The 24434-nt window shown below is 33.6% G+C and overlaps 1 protein-coding gene across 2 annotated transcripts in view; it reads left to right on the top strand.

The window, feature by feature from the left end:
* ddr2a (discoidin domain receptor tyrosine kinase 2a) overlaps positions 1-24434 on the top strand; it is a 51164-nt gene that overhangs the window by 5612 nt on the left and 21118 nt on the right. For both annotated transcript variants that reach the window (XM_073852498.1, XM_073852497.1), the window contains exon 2: positions 14598-14705. In XM_073852498.1, the coding sequence (XP_073708599.1) occupies positions 14600-14705 (106 nt within the window). In that variant the 5' untranslated portion in view covers positions 14598-14599. The remainder of the gene's footprint in view (positions 1-14597; positions 14706-24434) is intronic.

Below are 24434 nucleotides of genomic sequence, written 5' to 3'. Positions count from 1 at the left end.
TGAGACCATGGACCACAAAACCAGTCTTAAGTAGCACAGGTATATTTGTAGCAATAGCCGGAAGTACATTGTTCCTAATGTAAATATATCAAAATGACATTTTTGATTAGTAATATGCATTCCTAAGAACTTCATTTTGACAACTTTAAAGGTGATTTTCTCAATATTTAGATTTTTTGCACCCTCAGATTCCAGATTTTCAAATAGTTCCAAATAGTATATGTCAGCTAAATATTGTCCTATCCTAACAAATCATACATTAATGGAAAGCTTATTTATTCAGAAAAATTGGCCCTTATGACTGGTTTTGTAGTCCATGGTTACATATGGAGACTATTAAAATAGTTAAACTTGCATACATTTTTATTTTAAATTATTATTAAAATCAACAAATTTAGTTTAAAATATAGGTTGCCTTAAAAATAATATATATATATATATATATATATATATATTATTTTTAAGGCAACCTATATTTTAAACTAAATTTGTTGATTTTAATAATAATTTAAAATAAAAATGTATTCTATATATATATATATATATATATATATATATATATATATATATCTGTAATATAACAATATAAAATAATTTCACCAGAATTTGACACTCATGTTTTATGATATTAATTAAGACCCTTACATATGATCTATTCTATAATGAGAGACTGGTTAAATTTAGAGTTAGTATTCGTTTGTCTTGAACAAAGCTTATATGGAGACTTTTAATTTAGTTAAACCTACAGTACATCAAGTTTTATTGTTACATTTTTGCTAGATTTAGTATAAAGTCAATATAACATGTGACTCTCCACTACAAAACCATAAGTGTCAGTTTTTTAAATTGAGATTTATATACATTTAAAGTTGTCTAAATGAAGTTCTCAAAAATAAAGTTTTGATATATTTAGGAAATTTAACCAAATATCTTCATGGAACATGATCTTTACTTAATATCCTAATGATTTTTCGGCATAAAAGAAGAATCAATCATTTTGACCCATACTATTTATTTTTGGCTATTGCTACAAATATACCCCTGCTACTTACAACTGGTTTAGTGGTCCAGGGTTACATGTAATATGCTGTAATATAAAAAATATATCTATTTTAATGATCTTTGTAATGTAATGCATCACATCAAATTACATCTCTGTCCATCCTGACAAAGTTTGAGCCTTAAACCTTTCATGACTCAAGCATCCTTGATGTGGCACAGGAAAAAGTGCAGAAAAATAAAAGCTTTGCACTGTAAAAATGGACTAGCTTTTGCACACATATCTACCTGTGAGCCCCACTTTGCATTTAAATTCAAAGAGCACACTGTGTCCTCATTTCAAAATCACTGATACTATTTTTGACTTTCATTTCCTTTTTCCTGATATGGGCCTCATGCTGTTTATGAGGTAACCGCGCTCTGTGCGAGGCCAAAGTGATCTTTACCTATTGCATGTGAATTATGTTGACTAAAGCACCTAGAAGGCGTAGTGTAATGTGTAATTGACTCGTTTTGCCAAGTTGCACTGAAGAGCCAGTATTGTGGTTTGGAATCAGCGAAATCCTACTATATTTACACTTCGAGGTCTCACAAGGGCCACGGCCTTCATGTGCACTATTGGCCCTCTGTACTATGAGGTGTTGTGTTTAATAAGGTTCTTCAACCCACTAATGGTTTCTCTTTAAATACCATTATCAGATAAAGAGGTGTGATTTTCTGAAATGGTATTTTCTCAATAATAGAATTTTAGAATGTTACTGAGAGGCTGTTTATGATTAGAATCTCATTGAGAAACTGAATTCCCACCACAAAACCTGTTAACTTTTCCCTTTTTATTTTAAGGTTTTCTGACTCTTGTATCCACCTTTTTCTTCCAGTAAGAGCGGACATGGCCATTTGTAAATTTTATGGGTCTGGCTTCCGGTCTCATTCATGTCCAGCTATTTTTAGCTATACAAAACGGCTTGTTTTGATACTTAATTTTGCTAATTGGTGTGTCTTACCATATTATTTTATTGTATTATCTTAACTATGAGCACACACTGGTTTTACTGTTTACTGCAAGTTGTTATTCTTCTCGTTATTTTCCTATAGCAGATAATAAACCGGAAATCTCGCCCATAGTCTTCCGCATTGAGGAAAAAAGGTGGATACCAATTGCCCAGACAAAGTTACTTGTAAAATATTATTGACATATAAACAAAAATATATTAATAATCAAACTGGATTCTAAGATGTTTAATTGCTTTACTATTTACAATACCCTTTTTTCTGGAAAAAAATATTTTAGAGCAGTTCAAGTTCAAGTTCAAGTTCAACTTTATTGTCAATCAAACCATGCAACAGTACATTACACAGCAGACTGAAATTGTTAAAGATTATTTATGACTATTATTTAAATCATCCTAATGTGAATTTTTGTAGGATTGTGATATTTTACACTGCAAATCTTTTTCCCACCATTATTTTCAACCATTATGAGTAAAATTTCAGAAAACTGTTATTTATTTGCGTTATATGAATATGTCAGACACTTTTACCCAAAAAGGCTTACAGTATGTTTATATAAACATTTTACGAGTCCATGCATTGCTTGGGAATTGACACATGACCTTGTCATTTCGGAGCACCATTCTGTTTCAGCTATTTTATTGTAATATGCATACTAATGTATCAAATATGTGACCCTGGACCACAAAACTAGTCATAAGGGTCCATTCATCTGAAAGCTGAACAAATAGGATTTCCATCCGTGTATTGTTATGATAGGACAATATTTGGCTGAGATACAACTATTTAAAAATCTGGAATCTGAGGGAGCAAAAATATTGAAAAAAGTCACCATTAAATTTGGCCAAATAATTTCTTAGCAATGCATATTACTAATCAAAAATTAAGTTTGGATAGATTTATGGTAGGAAATTTACAAAATATCTTTATGGAACATCATCTTTACTTAATATCCTAATGATTTTTGGCATAAAAGAAATCTGTAAGTGTTTTTTTTTCCCCTCCAGAATTACACGTGGAATATTCCTCGCATTATACCATTTAAAGATGGACCTTTTTGTGTTGGTGTGGAAGATGCCCTTTCACAGTGAAACAGTTAGATCATGTGGGACATTTCAACGTGTCCTGATTCCATTCCACTTTTCTAAGGCTTGTTTTCTAAGACGTATTAACTGAATCGTAGGGCTGGTAGACAGTTATTGGTACAAACCGCCTCAGGGAAACTGTCCAGAGTGTACTGTACATTTTTGAAATGTTACCAAGGCTGCATTTATTTGATTAAAAATACAGCAAAAACAGTAAAAATATTTTTACTATTTAACACAACTGTTTTCTAATTAAATATGTTTTAAAATGTAATTTATTCCTGTGATTTCAAAGCAGATTTTTTAGCATCAGTGTAGTCACATGATTTTGAATAAAAACACATGATCCATGCTCAAATGTTGAAAACAGCTGAGTATAATTTTTTTTCAGGTTTTTTTGATCAATAGAAAGTTTAGAAGAACAGTGTTTATTTAAAATAGAAATATTTTGCTCAATTTAAAGCATCCTTGCTCAATAAAAGTATTAATTTCTATAATTTCTTTCCAAAAAAAAGCTTTTTATTTCAGATAAATGCTGAATGCTGGAGAAAAAAAGTAATCGACTGTTTTAAATATTGTTAATAATAGTAATAAATGTTTCTTGTACGGCAAATCCACATATTAGAATGATTTCTGAAGGATCATGTGACACTGAAGATTGGAGTAATGATGCTGAAAATGTAGCTTTGATTACAGGAATAAATTACACTTTAAAATATATTCAAATAGAAAGCAGTTATTTTCAATAGTAAGAATATTTCACAATATTACTGATTTTGTGTATTTTGAATCAAATAAATGCAGGCTTGGTGAGCAGAAGAGACTTCTTTAAAAAACATTTAAAATCTGACGTTCAAAAACTTTTGACTGGTAGTGTATATAATATAAATAGCACTTTTCTATTTTAATATATTTTAAAAAATTGATTTATTCCTTTGACCTGTGATAAAAGCTGAATTGTAATCAGCCATTACTTCACTCTTTAGTGTCCCATGATCCTTCAGAAATCATTCTAATATGCTGATTTGATGTGCAAGAAACATTTCTTATAGTCAATGTTGAAAACAGTTGTGCTGCTTGAATTTTTAGTGATCATTTATGAAAAGTTAGTTAAAAAACAGCATTTATTTGAAGAATTTTTTTTTGACAATCCTAATCCCAGTTCTTTTAGTAGTGTGTGTTCCACTCACGCTAAGTGACTACTTATACTTTAATGCAGACTACTTAAGTAATAATATCTTCTTTGAAGCGTATGAAGCATGGCAGATGATTTATAAAGCTGAAGCATGACCTTTCTTTTATAATTCCTTGGAGTCGCTGGTAAAATGATTTGAAACATTCCAAACTACTTGGGTGACACAAATGAGAAACTTCAATAGTTGCTAAATATAATATGCCAGTCTTGAAATTGTTCCGTCTGAAAGTCTGAAGTGTCTGAAATGTCACAAACCATCCATATTCTGAAGTGGTCACCCACTTTGTTTTCTAAAGTTATGTGATTAAGTCACGACTCAAGACATGATCATTTTCTAGCATGCACACATTGACTGATTTAGAGACAAATCTCTTATTACTTCCCCCGTTGTGCCTCATCTGCCGGTGTCCCCTGCAATTATTCTCATCTGCCTCCTTGCAGAATCACTCTGTGACTTTTGAGGAATGGCCTTGTAGGCCTGGTACCAATTTTAAACACAGCAGGCCCTTTAATCATGTCTTATGCTGTAAATGTGTGGAGCACATATGGATGCTTCAGAGGCAAGTGTCCAGTAATTCCATATGTTGACTACAGTCTCACTGTGACCAAGATCATATGCTCTGTTCACACTCTGCCTGAAGTATGTTTTAGCATGAAGGTCATAAACTTAGGAGGGACCTAAACTACTGCATGTTTCTGTGTAAAACTGGAATACGTCAGGGGCCTTTTAAAATACCTTGGCATGTAATAAACTACTAACATACACTGGCTGAGAGAATGAAAAATGGTTGTTGGATTTTGTGCACATAGGCCAAACATTTGGAATAATTTGGATTTTTTAATATGCTCACCAAGGCTGCATTTCTTTGATAATAAATACAGAAAAAGCAGTAATGTTGTGAAATATTATTACAATTTAAAAAAACTGTTTTCTACTTTAATATATTTAAAAATGTAATTTATTCCTGTAATGCAAAACTGAATTTTCAGGAACCATTACTTCAGTCTTCAGTGTCACACAATCCTTCAGAAACCATTGCTATATGCTGATTTGGTGCTTAATAAACATCTGTTTTTTTGTTTTCAATTTAATTGTGTTATGTTTGATTCATTTTTAAAATGTATTTAGTGTTTTGTTTTGATGTAATGTTTTAGTGTTTTAATAATTTTTAGTTTTTTGTTTTGTTTTGTTGTGGTTTGCTTGTTCATTGTTTTTGTTATGTTTTTTTATTTAATAATTTAATTAAATAAATAATAATTAATTAAACAAATAATTGTCTTGTTTGTTTCATTAGTTTATTTGTTGTTGTTTAGCTTTCATTGAACTTTTGTTTTCAATTCATTTGTTCATTTGTTTAGTGTTTTGTTTTAATGTATTTTTGTGTTTTAGTAAATTTGTTTAGTTGTGTTTTTTCTTTTTATGTTTTTTTTTGTTTAATTTGTTTGGTTTGTTTCATTAGTTTATTTGTTTTTGTTGTTTAGCTTTCACTAAAGTTTGTTTTTATTCATTTGTTTCATTTATTTAGTGTTTTGTTTAGATGTAATGTTTTGTGTTTTAGTAATTTTTTGTTTTGTTGTTTTTTATGTTTTTTTGTTTAATTTGTTTTGTTTGTTTCATTAGTTTATTTGTGGTTGTTTAGCTTTCACTGAGGTTTTGTTTTTATTCATTTGTTTCCTTTATTTAGTGTTTTGTTTAGATGTAATGTTTTGTGTTTTAGTACATTTTTGTTTAGTTGTGTTTTTTCTGTTTGTTATGTTTTTTTGTTTAATTTGTTTTGTTTGTTTCATTAGTTTATTTGTTTTTGTTGTTTAGCTTTCACTAAAGTTTGTTTTTATTCATTTGTTTCATTTATTTAGTGTTTTGTATTGATTTAATTTTTTGTGTTTTAGTAATCTTTTTTGTTGTGTTTTTTTTGTTTTTAAGTTTTTTGTTTAATTTGTTTTGTTTCATTAGTTTATTTGTTTTCGTTGTTTAGCTTTCACTAAAGTTTTTTTTTATTCATTTGTTTCATTTATTTAGTGTTTTGTTTTGATTTAATGTTTTGTGTTTTAGTAATATTTTGTTTTGTTGTGTTTTTTTTATGTTTTTAGTTTAATTTGTTTTGTTTGTTTCATTAGTTTATTTGTTGTTGTTTAGCTTTCACTGAGGTTTTATTTTTATTCATTTGTTTCATTTATTTAGTGTTTTGTTTAGATGTTTTGTGTTTTAGTAATTTTTTGTTTTGTTGTGTTTTTTGTTTTTATGTTTTTAGTTTAATTTGTTTTGTTTGTTTCATTAGTTTATTTGTTTTTGTTTAACTTTCACTAAAGTTTGTTTTTATTCATTTGTTTCATTTATTTAGTGTTTTGTTTAGATGTTTTGTGTTTTAGTAATTTTTTGTTTTGTTGTGTTTTTTGTTTTTTTATGTTTTTGTTTAATTTGTTTTGTTTGTTTCATTAGTTTATTTGTTGTTGTTTAGCTTTCACTGAGGTTTTGTTTTTATTCATTTGTTTCATTTATTTAGTGTTTTGTTTTGATGTAATATTTTGTGTTTTAGTAATTTTTTGTTGTGTTTTTTGTTTTTGTTATGTTTTTTTGTTTAATTTGTTTTGTTTGTTTCATTAGTTTATTTGTTGTGGTTGTTTAGCTTTCACTGAGGTTTTGTTTTTATTCATTTGTTTCATTTATTTAGTGTTTTGTTTTGATGTAATATTTTGTGTTTTAGTAATTTTTTGTTTTGTGTTTTTTTGTTTTTGTTATGTTTTTTGTTTAATTTGTTTTGTTTGTTTCATTAGTTTATTTGTTGTGGTTGTTTAGCTTTCACTGATGTTTTGTTTTTATTAATTTGTTTCATTTAATTAGTGTTTTGTTTTAATGGTTTAATTTAGTGGGGGGGGGAGGGTTGGTTTAATTTTTATTTTATTTATATTATATATTATTATCAGTGGTCAAAATAAGTTAATATTTTTTATTAAGCTGCTTAATATTTTTGTGGAAATCATATAACACTACCATTCAAAATATGAGGGTAGGTGGGAATTATTAACAAACAAATAAATTGATACGTACATCCTTTTATTCAGCAAAAATGACTGAAAGTGACATTTATAATATTACAAATGATTTCTATTTCAAATAAATGCTGTTATTTTTTTAACTGTTTATAAAATCCTGAAAATTTTGGTTTCCATGAAAATATAAATCTTTCAGCACTAGGATGATGTTTTAATCATCACCAGAAGTAAATTACATTTAGAAAAAATTTCAAATAAAAAACAGCCTTTTGAATATATAATAGTATTTCCCAGTTTAGCTGTTTTTACTGTATTTATGATCAAATAAATTTACCCTTTGTAAGCATAACTCTTTTAAAAATTTTCAAATATTAATTGTAACTTTTAACAGCACTTTTTAAAAACTTTTTTTGGATAAAAATGACAGCATCATCCATTGTCAATATATAATACGTTACTAAATTACTATTTACTAAATTAATTAACATGTTAAATAATTTGATTTAGAACTTACATTTTGCATCAGTTATTATTCCTAAAAACAACACGCATTGCATTTAATAATAACTATAATGTTATACCGTATAATATAGTATTTGCTGTGGCGTTAACTGATAATCTTCTGATATTTTCTGAAATGGACTGTTTATGAAGTGTTAAAAGTGTTTGAAACTTGGGAATGTGACTTTGGGAAATGCTGGAAAAATAACGCACCAAAGAATCCTTTCCCCACTGTGCCGTAACCCCGGTATGCACTGCAGCGAGTAATTGAGGGTCCTTGTAACCCAGGTCATGACTGCTCTTTCCCCTGTGTGTGGTATCCCTTCTGCTTGGGAGTTCACACAGAGGTTTGCAGAGTCACACGTGTTAACCAAACAGGGCTGTCCCTGGGGAGACAAAGCACATTTATAAGAACCACCATAAAAAAGAAAAACAGAGATAGTTGTTTCTCATTATTGAGTTCTCAAAGCGCTGCCCCTCTTTAAACTACTTCAGCTGTTCTTTTGGTTTGGTTTGGTTTGGTTTAATTCATTTGTTTGGTGTTTTGTTTTGATTAATTTTTTTAGTTAAGTTTTTTGTTTTGTTGTGGCTTGTTTCATTGTTTTTTTTTTTTGTCTGTTTTTTTTGTTGTTTTTTATTTAAATGATTTTGTTTCATTTGTTTCATTTGTTTTTGTTTTTTGTTGTTGTTTAGATTTACTTTTTTTGTTTTTGGTTCATTCATTTGTTTTATTTAGTGTTTTGTTTTGATTTAATTTTTAGTTTGTTTGTTTTTTTGTCTGGTTTGTTTTTGTTATGTTTTTTATTTAATTGAATTTGTTTTCTGTTGTTGTTAAGATTTAACTGAAGTTTTCTTTTGTTTTGTTTTTTAATTTGTTTAATTTATTTAGTGTTTGTTTTGCTAATTAGTTTTATTTTTTGTTTTTGTTATGTTTATTTAATTTAATTTGTTTTGTTTAATTTGTTTTTTTGTTGTTGTTAAGATTTAATTAAAGTTTTGTTTTTTATTCATTTGTTTCCGTTATTTAATGTTTTGTTTTGATTTATTTTTTTTGTTTTGTTTTGTTGTGGTTGGTTTTTTGTTGTTTTCATTGTTTTTTTAATTTCATTTCATTTGTATTGTTTTTTTTTTTCAATTTAATTGAAGTTTTGTTTTGTTTGATTCATTTTTTTCAATTATTTAATGTTTTGTTTTGGTGTAATTTTTTTGTGTTTTAGTAATTTTTAGTTTTTAGTTTTGTTGTGGTTTCTTTGTTGTTTTTGTTATGTTTTTAATTAATTTGTTTTGTTTCATTAGTTTATTTGTTGTTGTTTAGCTTCCAATGAAGTTTTGTTTTTTATTCATTTGTTTTATTTACTTAGTGTTTTGTTTTGATTTATTTGTTGTTTTGTTGTGGTTTGTTTCTTGTTTTCGTTGTTTTTTAATTTAATTTAATTTGTTTTGTTTGTTTCATTTGTTTTTTTTCTTGTTGTGTAGATTTAATTAAAGTTTTGTTTTATTTTGTTTGATTCATTTGTTTCATTTATCTACTGTTTTGTTTTGATGTATTTTTTTAGCGTTTTAGTAATTTTTTTGTTTTGTTTTGAATTTAAATTATGTAAATGAATTTTATTTTGTTTCATTAGTTTATTTGTTGTTGTTTAGCTTTTATTGAAGTTTTGTTTATGCATTTGTGTCATTTATTTAGTGTTTTTGTTTTGATATAATTTTTTGTTTGTTTTATTTTGTTGTGCTGTTTTTTGTTTTTTTATGTTTTTTTATTTGATTTTTTTGTTTGTTTCATTTGTTTTTTGTTGTTGTTTTTGTTTAGATTTAATTGAAGTTTTGTTTTGCTTTTGTTTAGTTTTGTTTAGTTAGCCGTGTAGGCATAATGTGGAGCCTGCATATACAAACACACAGCAAAAATGTTATGATTTTACATGGTGGTCGATCAAAGTCATGTGAAACCTTATTACCATATCCTTAGGGAAATCGTATGATTTGTGCGCCATATTACCGTAGTGAATGTTCAAAGGGTGTGTTGTGTGTTGAGTCTATGAGGTCTTTTAAACCCTTTTTGAAAAACTTAAACTTAAATGAGGCAGAAGAGGCAGAAATCTGCCTGGTGATCACACATGTTCGTATATAGGGCACTCCTACTTCAATCCTGTGAGGAGAGTTTTGTTAGGCCGGTGATGAAGACTTTTCCTGGCTTCTTAAGGCATCCAGCAGAGATCCAAAGTCACATTTGTCCCAACCTTCAAGACTTTGCTAAATGTGCATGCTGCTGTTTCAATTGTAAAATGCATGTTTCGTTTAAAATAGTTTCTAGTGACACAACAATAAACCTGCCATTGTGGAGAAAACTATTTACTACATGCATTAATATCAATGTAGTCTTTGCTTCTCATTTGAAACATGAAAACGCCTCTCACCATTCTTTGTAATTATTTGAAAAATAACTTTGAAAAGAAAGTCAGATTGGTTTTGAATTAATTGAGGGTGAGTTCATATGATTATATTTTTGCATCAATTATTTTTTTATGTTACATAACCCATCATGAATCATGTGTTGAGACATTTTCAAAGAGCCAGGACAGTCCTGCACAGTTAAAAGCAGTGAGTAATCCAGCGCTTGTTTACAATCCAGCATGTACGTTTCATTTTCTCCATTATAATTAAAGCAAATTTACTTTTAGTCTGCAGCATCTGTCTTTGTAACACTAAGTATAGTTTAGTGAGTGAAATTGAGTTTTGTGCCATATATCCTGGCATTACAAACCCCTAATTATGTGTCATAAGCAATTCTGTTGATCACTAGAACATACATGTTGAGTAATAACAATTTAGTTTGCCAGTACTATTTTATAGTATGATCAGTACAGGTGGGAGTGATATTTTGACTGAACTGGTCATTCGTATTGGCACTAACACACTCTCTGAGGTAACGTCTGACCCACAGTCAGACACTCCACATCCCCTGGTCAGTTTTTTTTTTATGTTAAGGCCAAAAACATACACTATGCAAGTAGACAAACGCAGACATGAATGCACAGCCAATGCATTCCAAAAGCGCATCTCATTAAAATATTATTATTAAAACGACATAGCAAGAGCTCCTGTGTTCTACTGGCGGTTCCAAACCACAATATTCAAGGACGCGATAGTTACATTCAAATATCTGCATTATTTAATCAAATGCTATCATTTCATGCTAAGAATGTCACACATATGGTGATAAATTGCTGTCTGACAGATTTATGAAAGAAATTATGCACAAAATTATAATTAGGAGTGTTTGCATTCACATTCTTTTTCTCAGAATTGTGAGATATATACGTACAATTGTGAGATATAAACTTGCATTTGCAAGAAAAGAAGTCAGAATTGCGAGTTTTTATCTTACAATTCTAACTTTATTTCTCACAACTGTTTTTATCATACAATTCTGAGAAAAATTCAGAATTGCAAGTTTTTATCTCACAATTCTGACTTTATTTCTTGCAATTGTGTTTGTATCATGCAATTCTGAGAAAAAAAGTCAGAATTTTAAGTTTATGTTTCACAAATCTGAATTTATTACTCTCAGTTGTAAGTTTATATCACGATTCTGAGAGAAACAAGTCAGAATTGGGAGATATAATTCGCATTTGCAGGAAAAAAGTTTTTATCTAGCAACTGGACCTTTTCTCGCAATGCAGACTTTTTTTTCCTCAGAATTGTGATATAAAAATACAATTATAGTTATAAAGTTAAAAGTCAGAATTGTAAATATAAACTTGCAATTCTGACATTTCTTTCCTAATTCTGACTTTTTTCTCTCAGAATTGTGAGATATAAACTTACAATTGCGAGTTATAAAGTCAGAATTGTGAAATATAAACTTGCAATTCTGACTTTTTCTCTCAGAATTGCATGATACAAACACAATTGCAAGAAATAAAGTCAGAATTGTAATTTGCAATTCTGAGAAAAAAAGTCATTGCGAGTTTGTATCTCACAATTCTTACTTTTTTTCTCACAATGCTGACTTTTTTTCTCAGAATAGTAATATAAATTTACAATTGAGTTATAAAGTCAGAATTTTGAGATTAAAACGTGCAATTCTGACTTCTTTCTCGCAAATGCGAGTTTATATCTCACAATTGTGACTTTTTTTCTCACAATGCTGACTTTTTTTTCTTAGAATTTTGATATAAACTTACAATTGCGGGTTATAAAGTCAGAATTGTAAGATAAAAACTCGCAATTCTGACTTTTATTTCTTAATTCTGACATTTTTATTCCAATTCTGACTTTTCTCTCAGAATTGTGAGATATAAACTTACAATTGCATGATACAAACACAATTGGGAGAAATAAAGTCAGAATTGTGAGATAAAAACTCGCAATTCTGACTTTTCTTTTCACAATTGCAAGTTTATATGTCACAATGTTGAGTTATAATGTTGTCCAATTTTGAGGGGGAAAAAAGGCTAATATGTTCTCAGAATTGCGAGTTTATATCTCACATTTATATCTCAGTTAATAACTCACAACTGCATGTTATGAAGTAAGAATGACGAGATATAAATTTGAGTTTATATCTCACAGTTGTGACTTTATAACATGCAATTCTGACTTAATTTCTTAAGAACTATGAATTTTGTATCACGCAATTCTGAGAAAAAAGTCGGAATTGTGAGATTCAAATTTGCAATTGCGAGAAAAAAGTGTTATAGTTTAAATTTATAGTATATGCACTTTACTATTTTGGACCTCTTAGGTAGGACTTAAGAAAATTTGTACATGAAATTTCATAATTACTTCCTTTGTCATATGAAATATGATTAAATTGTACTGTGGAATGTACTGATAAGCATTTAGGGTAACCTAAAATATACTTTAATATTATTTTTATAGAAACTTGTATGTCAGGTATTTAAATACATTTGTAATAATGAAGTCGTAATTTGAAAAATTGTATATTTAAAAATATATTAACTGTAATTACATAAAATCATAATCAAGTTTTTAAAGCATAACAAAAGATTATTAAAATGTACTAAATTGTGGTGTATTTAATAGTGTATTTAAATATGTTAATAAATAGTCTCATCTCATATGTCACAAGTACATCATGCAGCTTCTCAGGGAATTTTTACTAGACAAAGATGTAAATTAAGAATAGGATTTTTGCAGTGTCCCAGTTTTTCGAACCTTTTTATAGCATGCTTTAAGCATCTGCGTAATGTATCAGTGTAAATATGGATGTTAAGATGTGCTGGCTAGTTTAATTGTGTGTCTGTGTTTGCTCAAAATTATATGTACAAAGCAGACTTTCATAAAAGGCTCTGTTGATGGTCAGTAGTTGAAGTAAACCCAGAAAGCATGTATTTTCTCTTTGAACTACGAGACTTTGTAAAGTCTAGCCACAATGCCTTATGAAGTTTTCCCAACAGTTGTTGCTGTTCTCACATCCCTATAACAAATATATGGAAATTCCATTATTCTCTGCAGGCAATTATTGCATCTTTACTGACCAAATTAAATCCATCGCCTCAAAACAACAACAACCTGTTTTCCTATTAAAACTGTGTCATGGCTCAGTGCCTTTTCATAATGAGAGCATAAAAACTCAATGAAAGGATGGAGACAGAAAGAGTTGCCGAATGTGAAATTCATACGAGATTATTAGCTTTTCAGACACTCATTTTTTTAAGGTGTGGGTGGTGATGGAAAGCACTTTCTTTCACTTTCCCGTCATTCCATACTTGAATGATTTACTTTCTTGTGTGGAGCACAAAACGAAGACATCTTGAAGAATGTTTTTGTCCATACAATGAGAAAAACATCACTGTGCCCCACTTGCTTTTAGTGTATGGGTAGAAAAAAACTGATTAGATTCTTCAAAATATCTTCTTTTGCCATAAATACTGACGTGAAGGTGAACTCTCCATTTAGGCCTGGGCCGAAACTTGCTTAAGGATAAGTTTAAATGTAACTGATTTTTGTCTTCTAGGAAACATGTATGTATCTTCTATACTGCCCTACAAAGCAAAAAGGCAGTAACTGCATTTTTGGTCAAAAATGAGTTATTATCATTTTCATGACATTCAAGGCATCCTTTGTTATGTGACAAAATATCTTATCTCAAATGTGTGTGATATCGCGGCATCCTCACAGGACGGTTTTAACATTGGATAAATTTAAAGTCATGTTTCTCAGTTCTGCACTCGGCGTAGTTACTGCCATTTTACTTTTAGGGCAGTATAGCCTCTGAAGGGCAGTACTAAATGAAAAAAATATGATATTTAGGCAAAATAAGAAAAATGTACATATCTCCATTCTGTTCAAAAGTTTTCACCCCCTGGTTCTTAATGCATGTTTTTTCCTTCTGGAGCATAAGTGAGCATTTGAACCTTCTGTAATAGTTGCATAAGACTCCCTCAGTTGTCCTCAGTGTGAAAAGATGGATCTTAAATTCATACAGTCATTGTTGGAAAAAGTTCAAAAACACAAAAATGCTGAAAAACCAAATTTGTGGGACCTAAATGATTTTTCTGAAGAACAGTGGACCGTTTAAATGTTCAGGACAAACAAGGGACTCATAAAAAACTATCACTAAACAAAAAAAGCACAGCTGTGGATCATTCAGGTAACAATACAGTATTAAGAATCAAGGGGATGTAAACTTTTGAACGGGGTCATTTTTCTAAATTCAACTATTATTTTCTACAGTTGGTTCCTCTTTAAGTTTTATTAAGGAGAAATCATGTAAGAGCAGTTCCTGGATGTCTGTGGTGAAATGAAGTCATACGGGGTTTTTTTTAACCATGTGTCTCATTCTCCAGGAATGAACGTCCCGTCTCCGCCTGAGATGAAGCAGCTTTGGAAGATGCTTTTTCCGCTTCTTATCCTCCTTTACCTATTGGGAGCTGTCAAGTCTCAAGTAAATCCAGGTAGATATTTATCTATTTTTTTTTATTCTGATAATTGTAACCAAAGCAACAGAAAAATGTTACATTGACGTTACATTGAGCTGCAGTTAAAAGCACTCGTTTGAATTTATTAATTTATTCGTTTCAGTCTGCTTTGTGCTGCTGTTAAAAGCACTCTGTCGTTGGATTCGTTCATTTATTCGTTCTGTTTACATTGATCTGCTGTTAAAAGCACTCTGTCGTTGGATTCGTTCATTTATTCGTTCTGTTTACATTGATCTGCTGTTAAAAGCACTCTGTCGTTGGATTCGTTCATTTATTCGTTCTGTTTACATTGCGCTGTGGTTAAAAGCACTCTTATATTTATTTAACTAGGGTATTGGTTTATATTTACATTAAGCTGCTGTTAATTAAGCACTCGTTGGTCTGTTATTTGCCTTGCTAGTGGTTTCTGCGTTTAATAGTAGTTTTGATTGTGCTTATTAAAATTCAAAACTGAGCGGACGGCCAAGGGAAGCTTTGGTTATTCATATCGCGCCCTTCCAGAGCAATTAGAAGTGCGAAGTCTGTTGCATCTAAGTTTCGATTAGAGACATTTTGCGTGCGTGCAATACATTTGCGGCTGTACTGAGCCCAGGAGGCGTCCCTAGCTGTTTCAGTAAAGCTTTGTTTGGTTGTGTATTTAACGGTGTCATACCAGCTGACGCTGAAGCGTCAGCGGAAGCGTTCAGCCTCCTCACGTGAAGACCGACAAGAGTAAAGACTGCGACTTTTCCTGCGCGACTTCTCCGAGCAACGACACCGACAACGCACTTAAGTACTCCTTTCCTTTTCTCACTCTTCTTTCTGTCCTTCTCTATCATGTGTTTCCAACTCATTCCGGTGCTCTCTACACACCGCACCAACATCACACGCACACGCCGACGCAATCTCTCTAACCTGCGTCCAATACACACCTCTTCCACTGAACCTTTCTCTTTCACGGTTGGACTTTGGAACTGTCGATCAGCTGTCAACAAAGCAGACTTCATTTCGGCATTTTCCTTGCAATCTGGCCTGAGCATCCTAGGTTTGACTGAGACCTGGATACGTCCAGATGACTCTGTAACCCCAGCTGCTCTATCTAATAAATTCTCCTTCTCTCACACCCCTCGTCAGACTGGAAGGGGTGGGGGTACGGGACTTCTGATTTCCAACAACTGGAAATACTCAACCCATTCTCCTCTATGCAATTATAACTCATTTGAATCTCATACAATCACTATAACATCTCCTATCAAACTCCATGTTGTGGTCATTTACCGCCCTCCTAGTCAACTTGGCATCTTCTTAGAAGAGCTGGATGGGCTGCTATCCTCTTTTCCAGAAGATGGCAGCCCACTTCTGGTCTTTGGAGATTTTAACATGCATCTGGACAAACCCTATGCTGCAGACTTCCATTCACTTCTTGCTTCATTTGACCTAAAACGCACTACCACTGCATACACTCATAAATCCGGCAACCAACTTGATCTCATCTACACACGAAACTGTACTTCAGACGACATTGTGGTCAAACCCCTTCACATCTCTGACCATTTCTTCATTACACTAAACCTACATCTTGCTACTTGTGCACCCCCACCCCCCCTACCCGTTACTTTTAGACGAAACCTACGCTCTCTCTCACCCTCCCATCTTTCTTCATCAATATCCTCCTCTCTTCCCTCTCCTACCCACTTCACATCTCTGGATACTAATGCAGCAACCGACACGTTATGTTCCACTCTTACTTCTTGCCTAGATGAAATATGCCCTCTCTCCTCCAGGCCAGCACGGGCTGCTCCTTCCAACCCTTGGCTATCCGATGTTCTTCGTGAACATCGGCCCAAACTTAGGGCAGCTGAGAGAAAATGGCACAAATCTAAGGATCCATCTGACTTGAGTATGTATCAGTCTCTGCTGTCATCTTTCTCTACCCATGTCCATACTGCCAAATCTTCATACTTCCACAACAAGATCAACAATGCTCTGGACACACGCAACCTTTTCAAAACTTTTAATTCACTGCTCTGTCCCCCTCCACCACCTCCCACCACTTCTATAACAGCTGATGATTTTGCCACATTTTTTACAGAAAAAACTACATCTATCAGTAATAAGTTCTCAGCTCCACACATACAGGAACTAAAACTGACCACACCCACGGCTGAAACTCCCCTCTTCTCCTTCCATCCCCTTTCTGAGGCAGAAGTAACCAAACTTCTCCTCTCCAGCCATCCGACGACATGTCCTTTAGACCCCATCCCCTCACACCTTCTCCAAGCAATCTCTCCTACAATCCTACCAGCGCTCACACACATCATCAACACATCTCTTCTCACAGGCACTTTCCCCACTACATTTAAGCAGGCCCGGGTAACCCCACTGCTCAAAAAACCTACACTTAACACTTCACTCATAGACAACTATAGACCTGTCTCTCTCCTTCCGTTCATAGCAAAAACACTGGAACGAGCTGTCTTCAACCAGCTATCTTTATTTCTCTCACAGAACAACCTATTGGATGCTAACCAGTCAGGGTTCAAGAGTGGCCATTCAACTGAGACGGCACTACTGTCTGTCACTGAAGCCCTGCGGATTGCAAAAGCTGATTCCAAATCATCAGTACTCATCTTACTGGACCTTTCTGCAGCATTTGACACGGTAAATCACCAGATCCTTCTGTCTACCCTCTCATCGTTGGGCATCACAGGGACTTCACTTCGCTGGTTCAAATCCTATCTCTCTGGTAGGTCTTTCAGAGTGGCCTGGGGAGGGGAGGTTTCCAAAACTCATCAACTGGTCACTGGGGTTCCTCAGGGATCAGTTCTTGGACCCCTCCTCTTCTCCATATACACTACATCTCTGGGCCCCATCATACAGGCACATGGCTTCTCCTACCATTGCTATGCTGATGACACACAGCTCTATCTTTCTTTCAAACCAGATGATCCATCAGTAGCTGCAAGGATCTCTGGCTGCCTGGCGGATATCTCTGCATGGATGAAGGAACACCATCTTCAGCTCAATCTAGCTAAAACTGAGCTCCTTGTCTTTCCCGCCACTCCAACTTTACAACATGACTTCTCCATCCAGTTAGGTTCATCAACAATTACCCCATCGACTTCAGCCAGAAATCTTGGTGTAATCTTTGATGACCAATTGACTTTTAAAGAACATATAGCTAAAACTGCTCGATCCTGCAGGTTTGCGTTGCACAACATCAGAAAGATCAGGCCCTTCCTAACAGAGCATGCTGCACAACTCCTTGTCCAGGCCCTGGTCATTTCCAGGCTGGACTATTGCAATGCTCTTTTAGCTGGTCTTCCAGCATGTACAATCAGGCCTCTACAAATGATTCAGAATGCAGCAGCACGGCTCGTCTTCAATGAGCCCAAGAAGGCCCATGTCACACCTCTCTTCATATCCCTGCACTGGCTACCGGTTACAGCACGCATCAAATTCAAGACACTGATGCTGGCCTATAGGACAGCCACCGGCTCATCACCGGCCTACCTCCATTCACTACTACGCATCTACACTCCCTCCAGAAGTCTGAGATCCTCTAGCGAAAGACGCCTTATTGTACCACCACAGAGAGGCATGAAATCACTTTCCAAAACATTCTCCTTCAATGTCCCTGCCTGGTGGAATGATCTTCCCACCCCCATCCGAAACGCTGACTCCATTACTGTCTTCAAGCGACTGCTGAAAACCCATCTTTTTCGACACTATCTGACTATCTGAAAAAAAAAAAAAAAAAAAAAAAAAAAAAAAAATTCTCCTCTCTTTCCTGATCTTCCCTTTCTAGCCCGTACTCATCTGACAACGCCTGACATATGGTACTTTTGAGCACTTCCTATGTCGATCTCCCTCCTTAGGATGAATTATTTGTTGTATTCCCAATTGTAAGTCGCTTTGGATAAAAGCGTCTGCTAAATGAATAAATGTAATGTAAATGTAAAATGTAACAGCAATGTGGAGTTTAATGGCAACAGTAGCTTATGGGTTTCAGAGTTTGTAGGATCTTGAGCCCAAATGTTTAACTACTAGTCTACAATATTAATTGAACAACTACAGTGGTGTGGACATTGGCAACATAAATTTACTCAAACTGTGTTTGAAAATTTATGAGACAAGTCACTATGGAAATCAGTTGTTGTGGTGTCACACACAGCATGTGGTCACAATCTCCGATTTTATTGTCCATGAATTTAGGTTTTTCTAAAAGTCAGAGTGCTTCAAGTTGCATTGTTATTTTTTGACTAGCTTTTAAACTGGCAGCATTGTATTTGTGATCGGTCTGAATAGGGTCTGGAAGATGCCCAGATTCCATTCTGGTTCTCATGGATTCTTCTCTTTTATCTGTGTCTTTCAACTTGAGCTTTCTCTCTCTAGCATGGGTGGTTTGTGGGGAGGAAAGTGTGATGTCAATGTGAGGTTCAATTATATTTTACAAGGAAACCAGAAGCCAGCTCATGGTGAGCAGCCGTACAGTAGAGACTAAAGCATAAGTCTGGAAAGCAGCTAATACCACCATGGCTAGAGGCAGTTCTCTTCTGGGATCCCCCAGGATGAAAACCACACTGTGCTCTTGTACTATATTGGGCTGTGTTTCTTATAAAGCAGATGAATTTGGTTATCCAAGGTGACATTGCTATTGCTTCCTTCCACTGATCATGTGTCAGTTTGCCCTGCCGTATTTAACAAATTAATGACATTCAAGTTGAAAATACATTGTTTAAAACGCATACATTCGGAAGCAGGCCAATGTAATACAACAAGGAATGCATAATGGTTTCTTTTATAGCCATATTGTGTTTTAATGAATCTGAGATGAGGACTCTAGTCCATCCAGACTGTTTAATTGTCGCTTTGCTTGGTCGAACTACAAAGTACTGTTTGGCTTGTTTCAAAGTAAACATGGAATATGTAAAACGCTTTGTTAAAAATCTCTCTGTGTGGTTTATGTGAAGGCAGTCTGAATTGTTTAAAAGTTTTTTAGACGGCTTGTGGTACTAGCAAAAATAACAGAATTATACTCCGCTGTTCTGTTGCTGACTGAATGTTCTGAATTGTTACTTTCCGGTCTGAAAGTATCAGAGAGAAGTGGGTGAAGGGATCCTGCCAAGCATTTTTACCCCAAAAACAAAAGAAGGAAGAAATTAAAGTTTAAGAACATTTAAGCCTGTTATTATAGCCATTGTGCTTTTGATTTGAGGCATTATTTTAATGACAATTAAGCAAAACAAATCTCATATAATGTTAAAAAACAGCATAATATTTAAATAATGTTAGTCAATTATGTATTAAGTATTTATACATAAGACATGCAGTTGAGGTCAAAAGTTTACACCCCCTTTTCAGAATCTGCAAATTGTTAATTATTTTACCAAAATAAGAGGGATCGTACAAAATGCATGTTATTGTTTATTTAGTACTGACCTGAATAAGATATTTCACATAAGATGTTTACATATAGTCCACAAGAGAAAATAATAGTTGAATTTATAAAAATGACCCCATTCAAAAGTTAAACTGCCTGAAAATCTTTCAGGTCCCACAAATTCTTTGGTTTTCCAGCATTTTTGTGTATTTGAAACATTTCCAACAATGACTGTATGATTTTGAGAAACAACTTTTCGCACTGAGGACAACTGAGAGACTCATATGCAACTATTACAGAAGGTTCAAACACTCACTGTTGCTCTACAAGGAAAAAAACATATTATGAAACCTTTTTGAATTTGAAGATCAGGGTAAATTTAAATTATTTTGTCTTCTGGGAGACATGTAAGTATCTTCTGTAGCCTCTAAAGGGCAGTACTGAATGAAAAAATATGATATTTAGGCAAAAAAAAAGAATAATGTACACGTCTCCATTCGGTTCAAAAGTTTTCACACCCCAGCTCTTATTGAATTGTTTTTCCTTCTGGAGCATCAGTGAGCGTTTCAACCTTCTGTAATAGTTGCATATGAGTCTCTCAGTTGTCCTCAGTGTGGAAAGATGGATCTCAAAATCATACAGTCATTGTTGGAGTTCAAATGCACAAAAATGCTGGAAAAATAAAGAATTTGTGGGACCTGAAGGATTCTTCTGAATAATAGCGGGCAGTTTAACTGTTCAGGACAAACAAGGGACTGATGAACAACTATCACTAAACAAAACAAAAAAAAAAGAAACAGTGAAATATCTTATTCAGGTCAGTACTAAAAAAACTACACCGTGCATTTTGTATGATGCCTCTTATTTGGGTAAACTTTTGACCTCAACTGTAACAGTAGTAAAAAGAATCATTGAGAATATTTTTACATTTTTATTTTACATTTCACAAAATTTTACTTTTCTTTTAAAATAATGAGGTTCATTCATGATAAAGGTTTCTGTACACTTCCTATTAAAATACAGAATTTTGAGATTTTTGTAATTTGAAAATACCGTCACAATTGAAAAGTAATTTTAACGGTTCTAAAATAGGCATGTTTTTTATTTTGACATACATAACATGTTCTTGAGAATTTAATTAGATCCATTTACTCATAAAGGGTTTCTGTGAACTTCATACTGAAAATACAGATTTATAATGACATTGTGGAAATCCATGGTCTCTTTTTTTCTTTCGCTTTGTTGTGCTTTACAGTTTGGATCAATACGCTACAGTACTTTGCAACACTTCCTTAGCAATATATCATGGTGTCCCATAATTGCTGCTGAATATTATTACTTCTCATCACAGACACTTAAAAAACCTTCAGTTCAGAATTTTTTTTTCACAGGCTGGTGGTTAGAAAGGAAAGAACACCATGCTAAAGGAGTGGTGAAATGTAACGGGATAGCGTCCATCACTCAAACCTCATTGAACTGCGTGTGAGCTCTGTGTGAGGATGTGACCTTGCTTTGAGTTTATTATTGAATGTAGCAGGAGAGCAAGCATGATTGTTTACAATGGATTCAACAATCAGACTGGAGTCTGTGGCTTGTACATACCAGACATTTTGACAACAGGAAAGTATATTGAAACAGCTTCTATTTCGTACTTTTCTCCTTTTTTTTGCTCCAGAGGCTCTGTGCGTTTCTCAGATATTTGTTTCTGCAGCTCATAAGTCACGGCAGCAGTCTTTCTCACGTTTACAGTTTGAGCGTTTTGGTATTCGACTAGTTGACCTTAGTGTTATTAGTGAGAGAAGTTAATGATAGTGTTTCAGATAAACTGTATAAATGGTTGCTTTCCTCGAAGGTGGTGAATTTCCGTTCTTTCCAGGAGAGAGATGCTGTAACCTCTTTAAATATCAGTTTTGCTCCTTCATATTTCCGCTGGAAAAAAAGCAGCATTTTTTTCCTACTTCTGGAAAAGTGTGTTGCCGAACTCAGTAGCTATGGGATCTCCTCTGCCAACTTTCCTCTGTTTAAAATTCCCAAAGACTGTAGTTATACCATCCTACTCGCTGCTTTTTCCACTTTGAGTAATAGACTCTGACTTTTTTCTACTGTAAGAAAGAAAGAAAGAAAGAAAAGAAAAAATGCAAGTGCCTCTTCTAACAGTTTACATGTGATTAAAAGTGTGTGTATTAGTATACATGTGTCTGTGTGCACGGTTTTGGACCCTGCAGTTAGACAGCAAACATGGTGGAACAAATGTGCCATTCACGAGGATTAAAGATGGAAAAAACTGGTTGGCAGGAGGGGGAAATAAGCGCCACTCGGACCAATGAATTACTCCACAAGACCAGAGTGGCCCATAAGAGAAAGAGAGAGAGGAAAGACCAAAAGCCACAGTTTCTTCACACAACATGAGTATTTTTCCACCTTTCTCAAGTGAGGGATATTTTTAGACTCAGTAACTGAATGTTTACTCCATCTGATAGTGAGGCCGTAACCATCCAAAAAACAGAGAAAAACAGAGTAAACACACGTCTCTTATGGGCTGCATTTCAGATCAGAGCCTGTAAATTTGCTCAAGCCCTTTGGTTCTTTAGTTTCATTTTATTCAACTATTATTTAGTATTCACCACAAAGTCAGTTTGTTGATTTTATCATTGAGTGTATGTTTATATTTGCGTATTATGTGAGTTATTTTTATAAAGACAAAATCAAATATCAGACTGCTTTTTTATTGTGGCTTTGTGAGACCATTTGTCAAAAGACATAGCTGGCCCTGTGTCTGCAGCCGAATAGTACTGGGCGTTCGCAAGACATTTTATCTATGTGACACTCTTGTGTCAATTGTCTAACACTGCTTTGCCTGCGTTCACAAAGCTATGACAACTCTACTCTGAATTACAAAAGCACATACATTTTCTCACTTTGTGGCTGAATGTTACCATTTAATATTACTTTGAAAATTGTCATTTCTATTGTAGATTATACAGTTAAGATCAAATGTTTACGTACACCTTGCAGAATCTGCAAAATGTTAATTTTAGTTGTTTAGTTTAGTTTAGTTGTTTATGAGTCCCTTGTTTGTCCTGAACAGTTAAACTGCCTGCTGTTCTTCTGAAAAATGGTTTTCAGCATTTTTGTGTATATGAACCCAATGACTGTATGCTTTTGAGATTCATCTTTTTACACTGAGGACAACTGAGGGACTCATATGCAACTATTCAAGGTTCAAACACTCCATTATGCTACAGAAGGAAAAACGATGCATTAAGAGCCAGGGGGGTAAACTTTTGAACTGAAAGAAGATGTGTACATTTTTATCTTATTTTGCCTAAATATATATTTTTTTGTCATTTAGTAATGCCCTTCAGAAGCTACAGAAGATACTTACATGTTTTCCAGAAGACAAAATTCAAGTTCAGTTCAATTTACCCTGATATTCAAATTCCAAAAGTTTTTACCCCCCTAGCTTTTAACGCATCGTGTTTCCTTCTGAAGCATCAGTAAGCGTTTGAACCTTTGGTAATAGTTTCATATGAGTCCCTCAGTTGTCCTCGGTGTGAAAAGATGGATCTCAAAATCATACATTGTTAAGATACAGTACCAGCCTGGAAAAATCCAGACCCTAATCTATTAAGATTAAGGGTCTGGCATCGAGCAATGAAAAGGGCCTAACTCGAGGGGCGGCACCAAGCGTGCATTTGAAACTCTCACTGCAAGCAATTGGATAACGCCACGACCAATCACAACAATACACGGTGTGACGTATCCAGAGCGACGGTGAACATATAATAGTGGATTTCAATGTTATGACATAAACAATGTGACAAGATTAATAACTATTAATTACGATAGCCGAATCAACCTCATAAAACAATTAGGTCCGATCAAAGTATTCATTAACTATCAACTAATATGTGGATGGACGCTAGCTTTTCATTCAGCAGCGAGACATATCGTCCTGTTCAAGTTAGGCTACTATATTCCTATTGAATAGTTCCGTTTTTTGTTACAGTAAGTTTACCAAGTGACTCTTACCATTTGTAAATGAGATGGACCTCATCCACCACAATCCCGATCAGGTTGTCCCGGTAGACCTTGTTCGATAACATTTATCGCCATTTATCTGCCGAATGCTATCTGGCATTGCCCGCTTCGGATCTGTTCCTCTTCGTGGTCGCCCCATACGCTTAACTACCAGCGGAGCTAACTGATAAATTCAACCCTTGCCGTATCCAGTCGGCAAAACAGCAAAAACGTCCTTTTTCTGTCCCTCTTTTATATGAAAAGCCAAGTCTAACTCGTTCATTGTAGCGGCCAAAGCCGTTTCAAACAACTGGTGTTCATCT

Source organism: Garra rufa, chromosome 12, assembly GCF_049309525.1.
Source record: "Garra rufa chromosome 12, GarRuf1.0, whole genome shotgun sequence".
Taxonomy (NCBI): Eukaryota; Metazoa; Chordata; class Actinopteri; order Cypriniformes; family Cyprinidae; genus Garra; species Garra rufa.
Note: the sequence above shows the minus strand (reverse complement) of the source record. Positions and strands in the feature narration are given on the sequence as shown.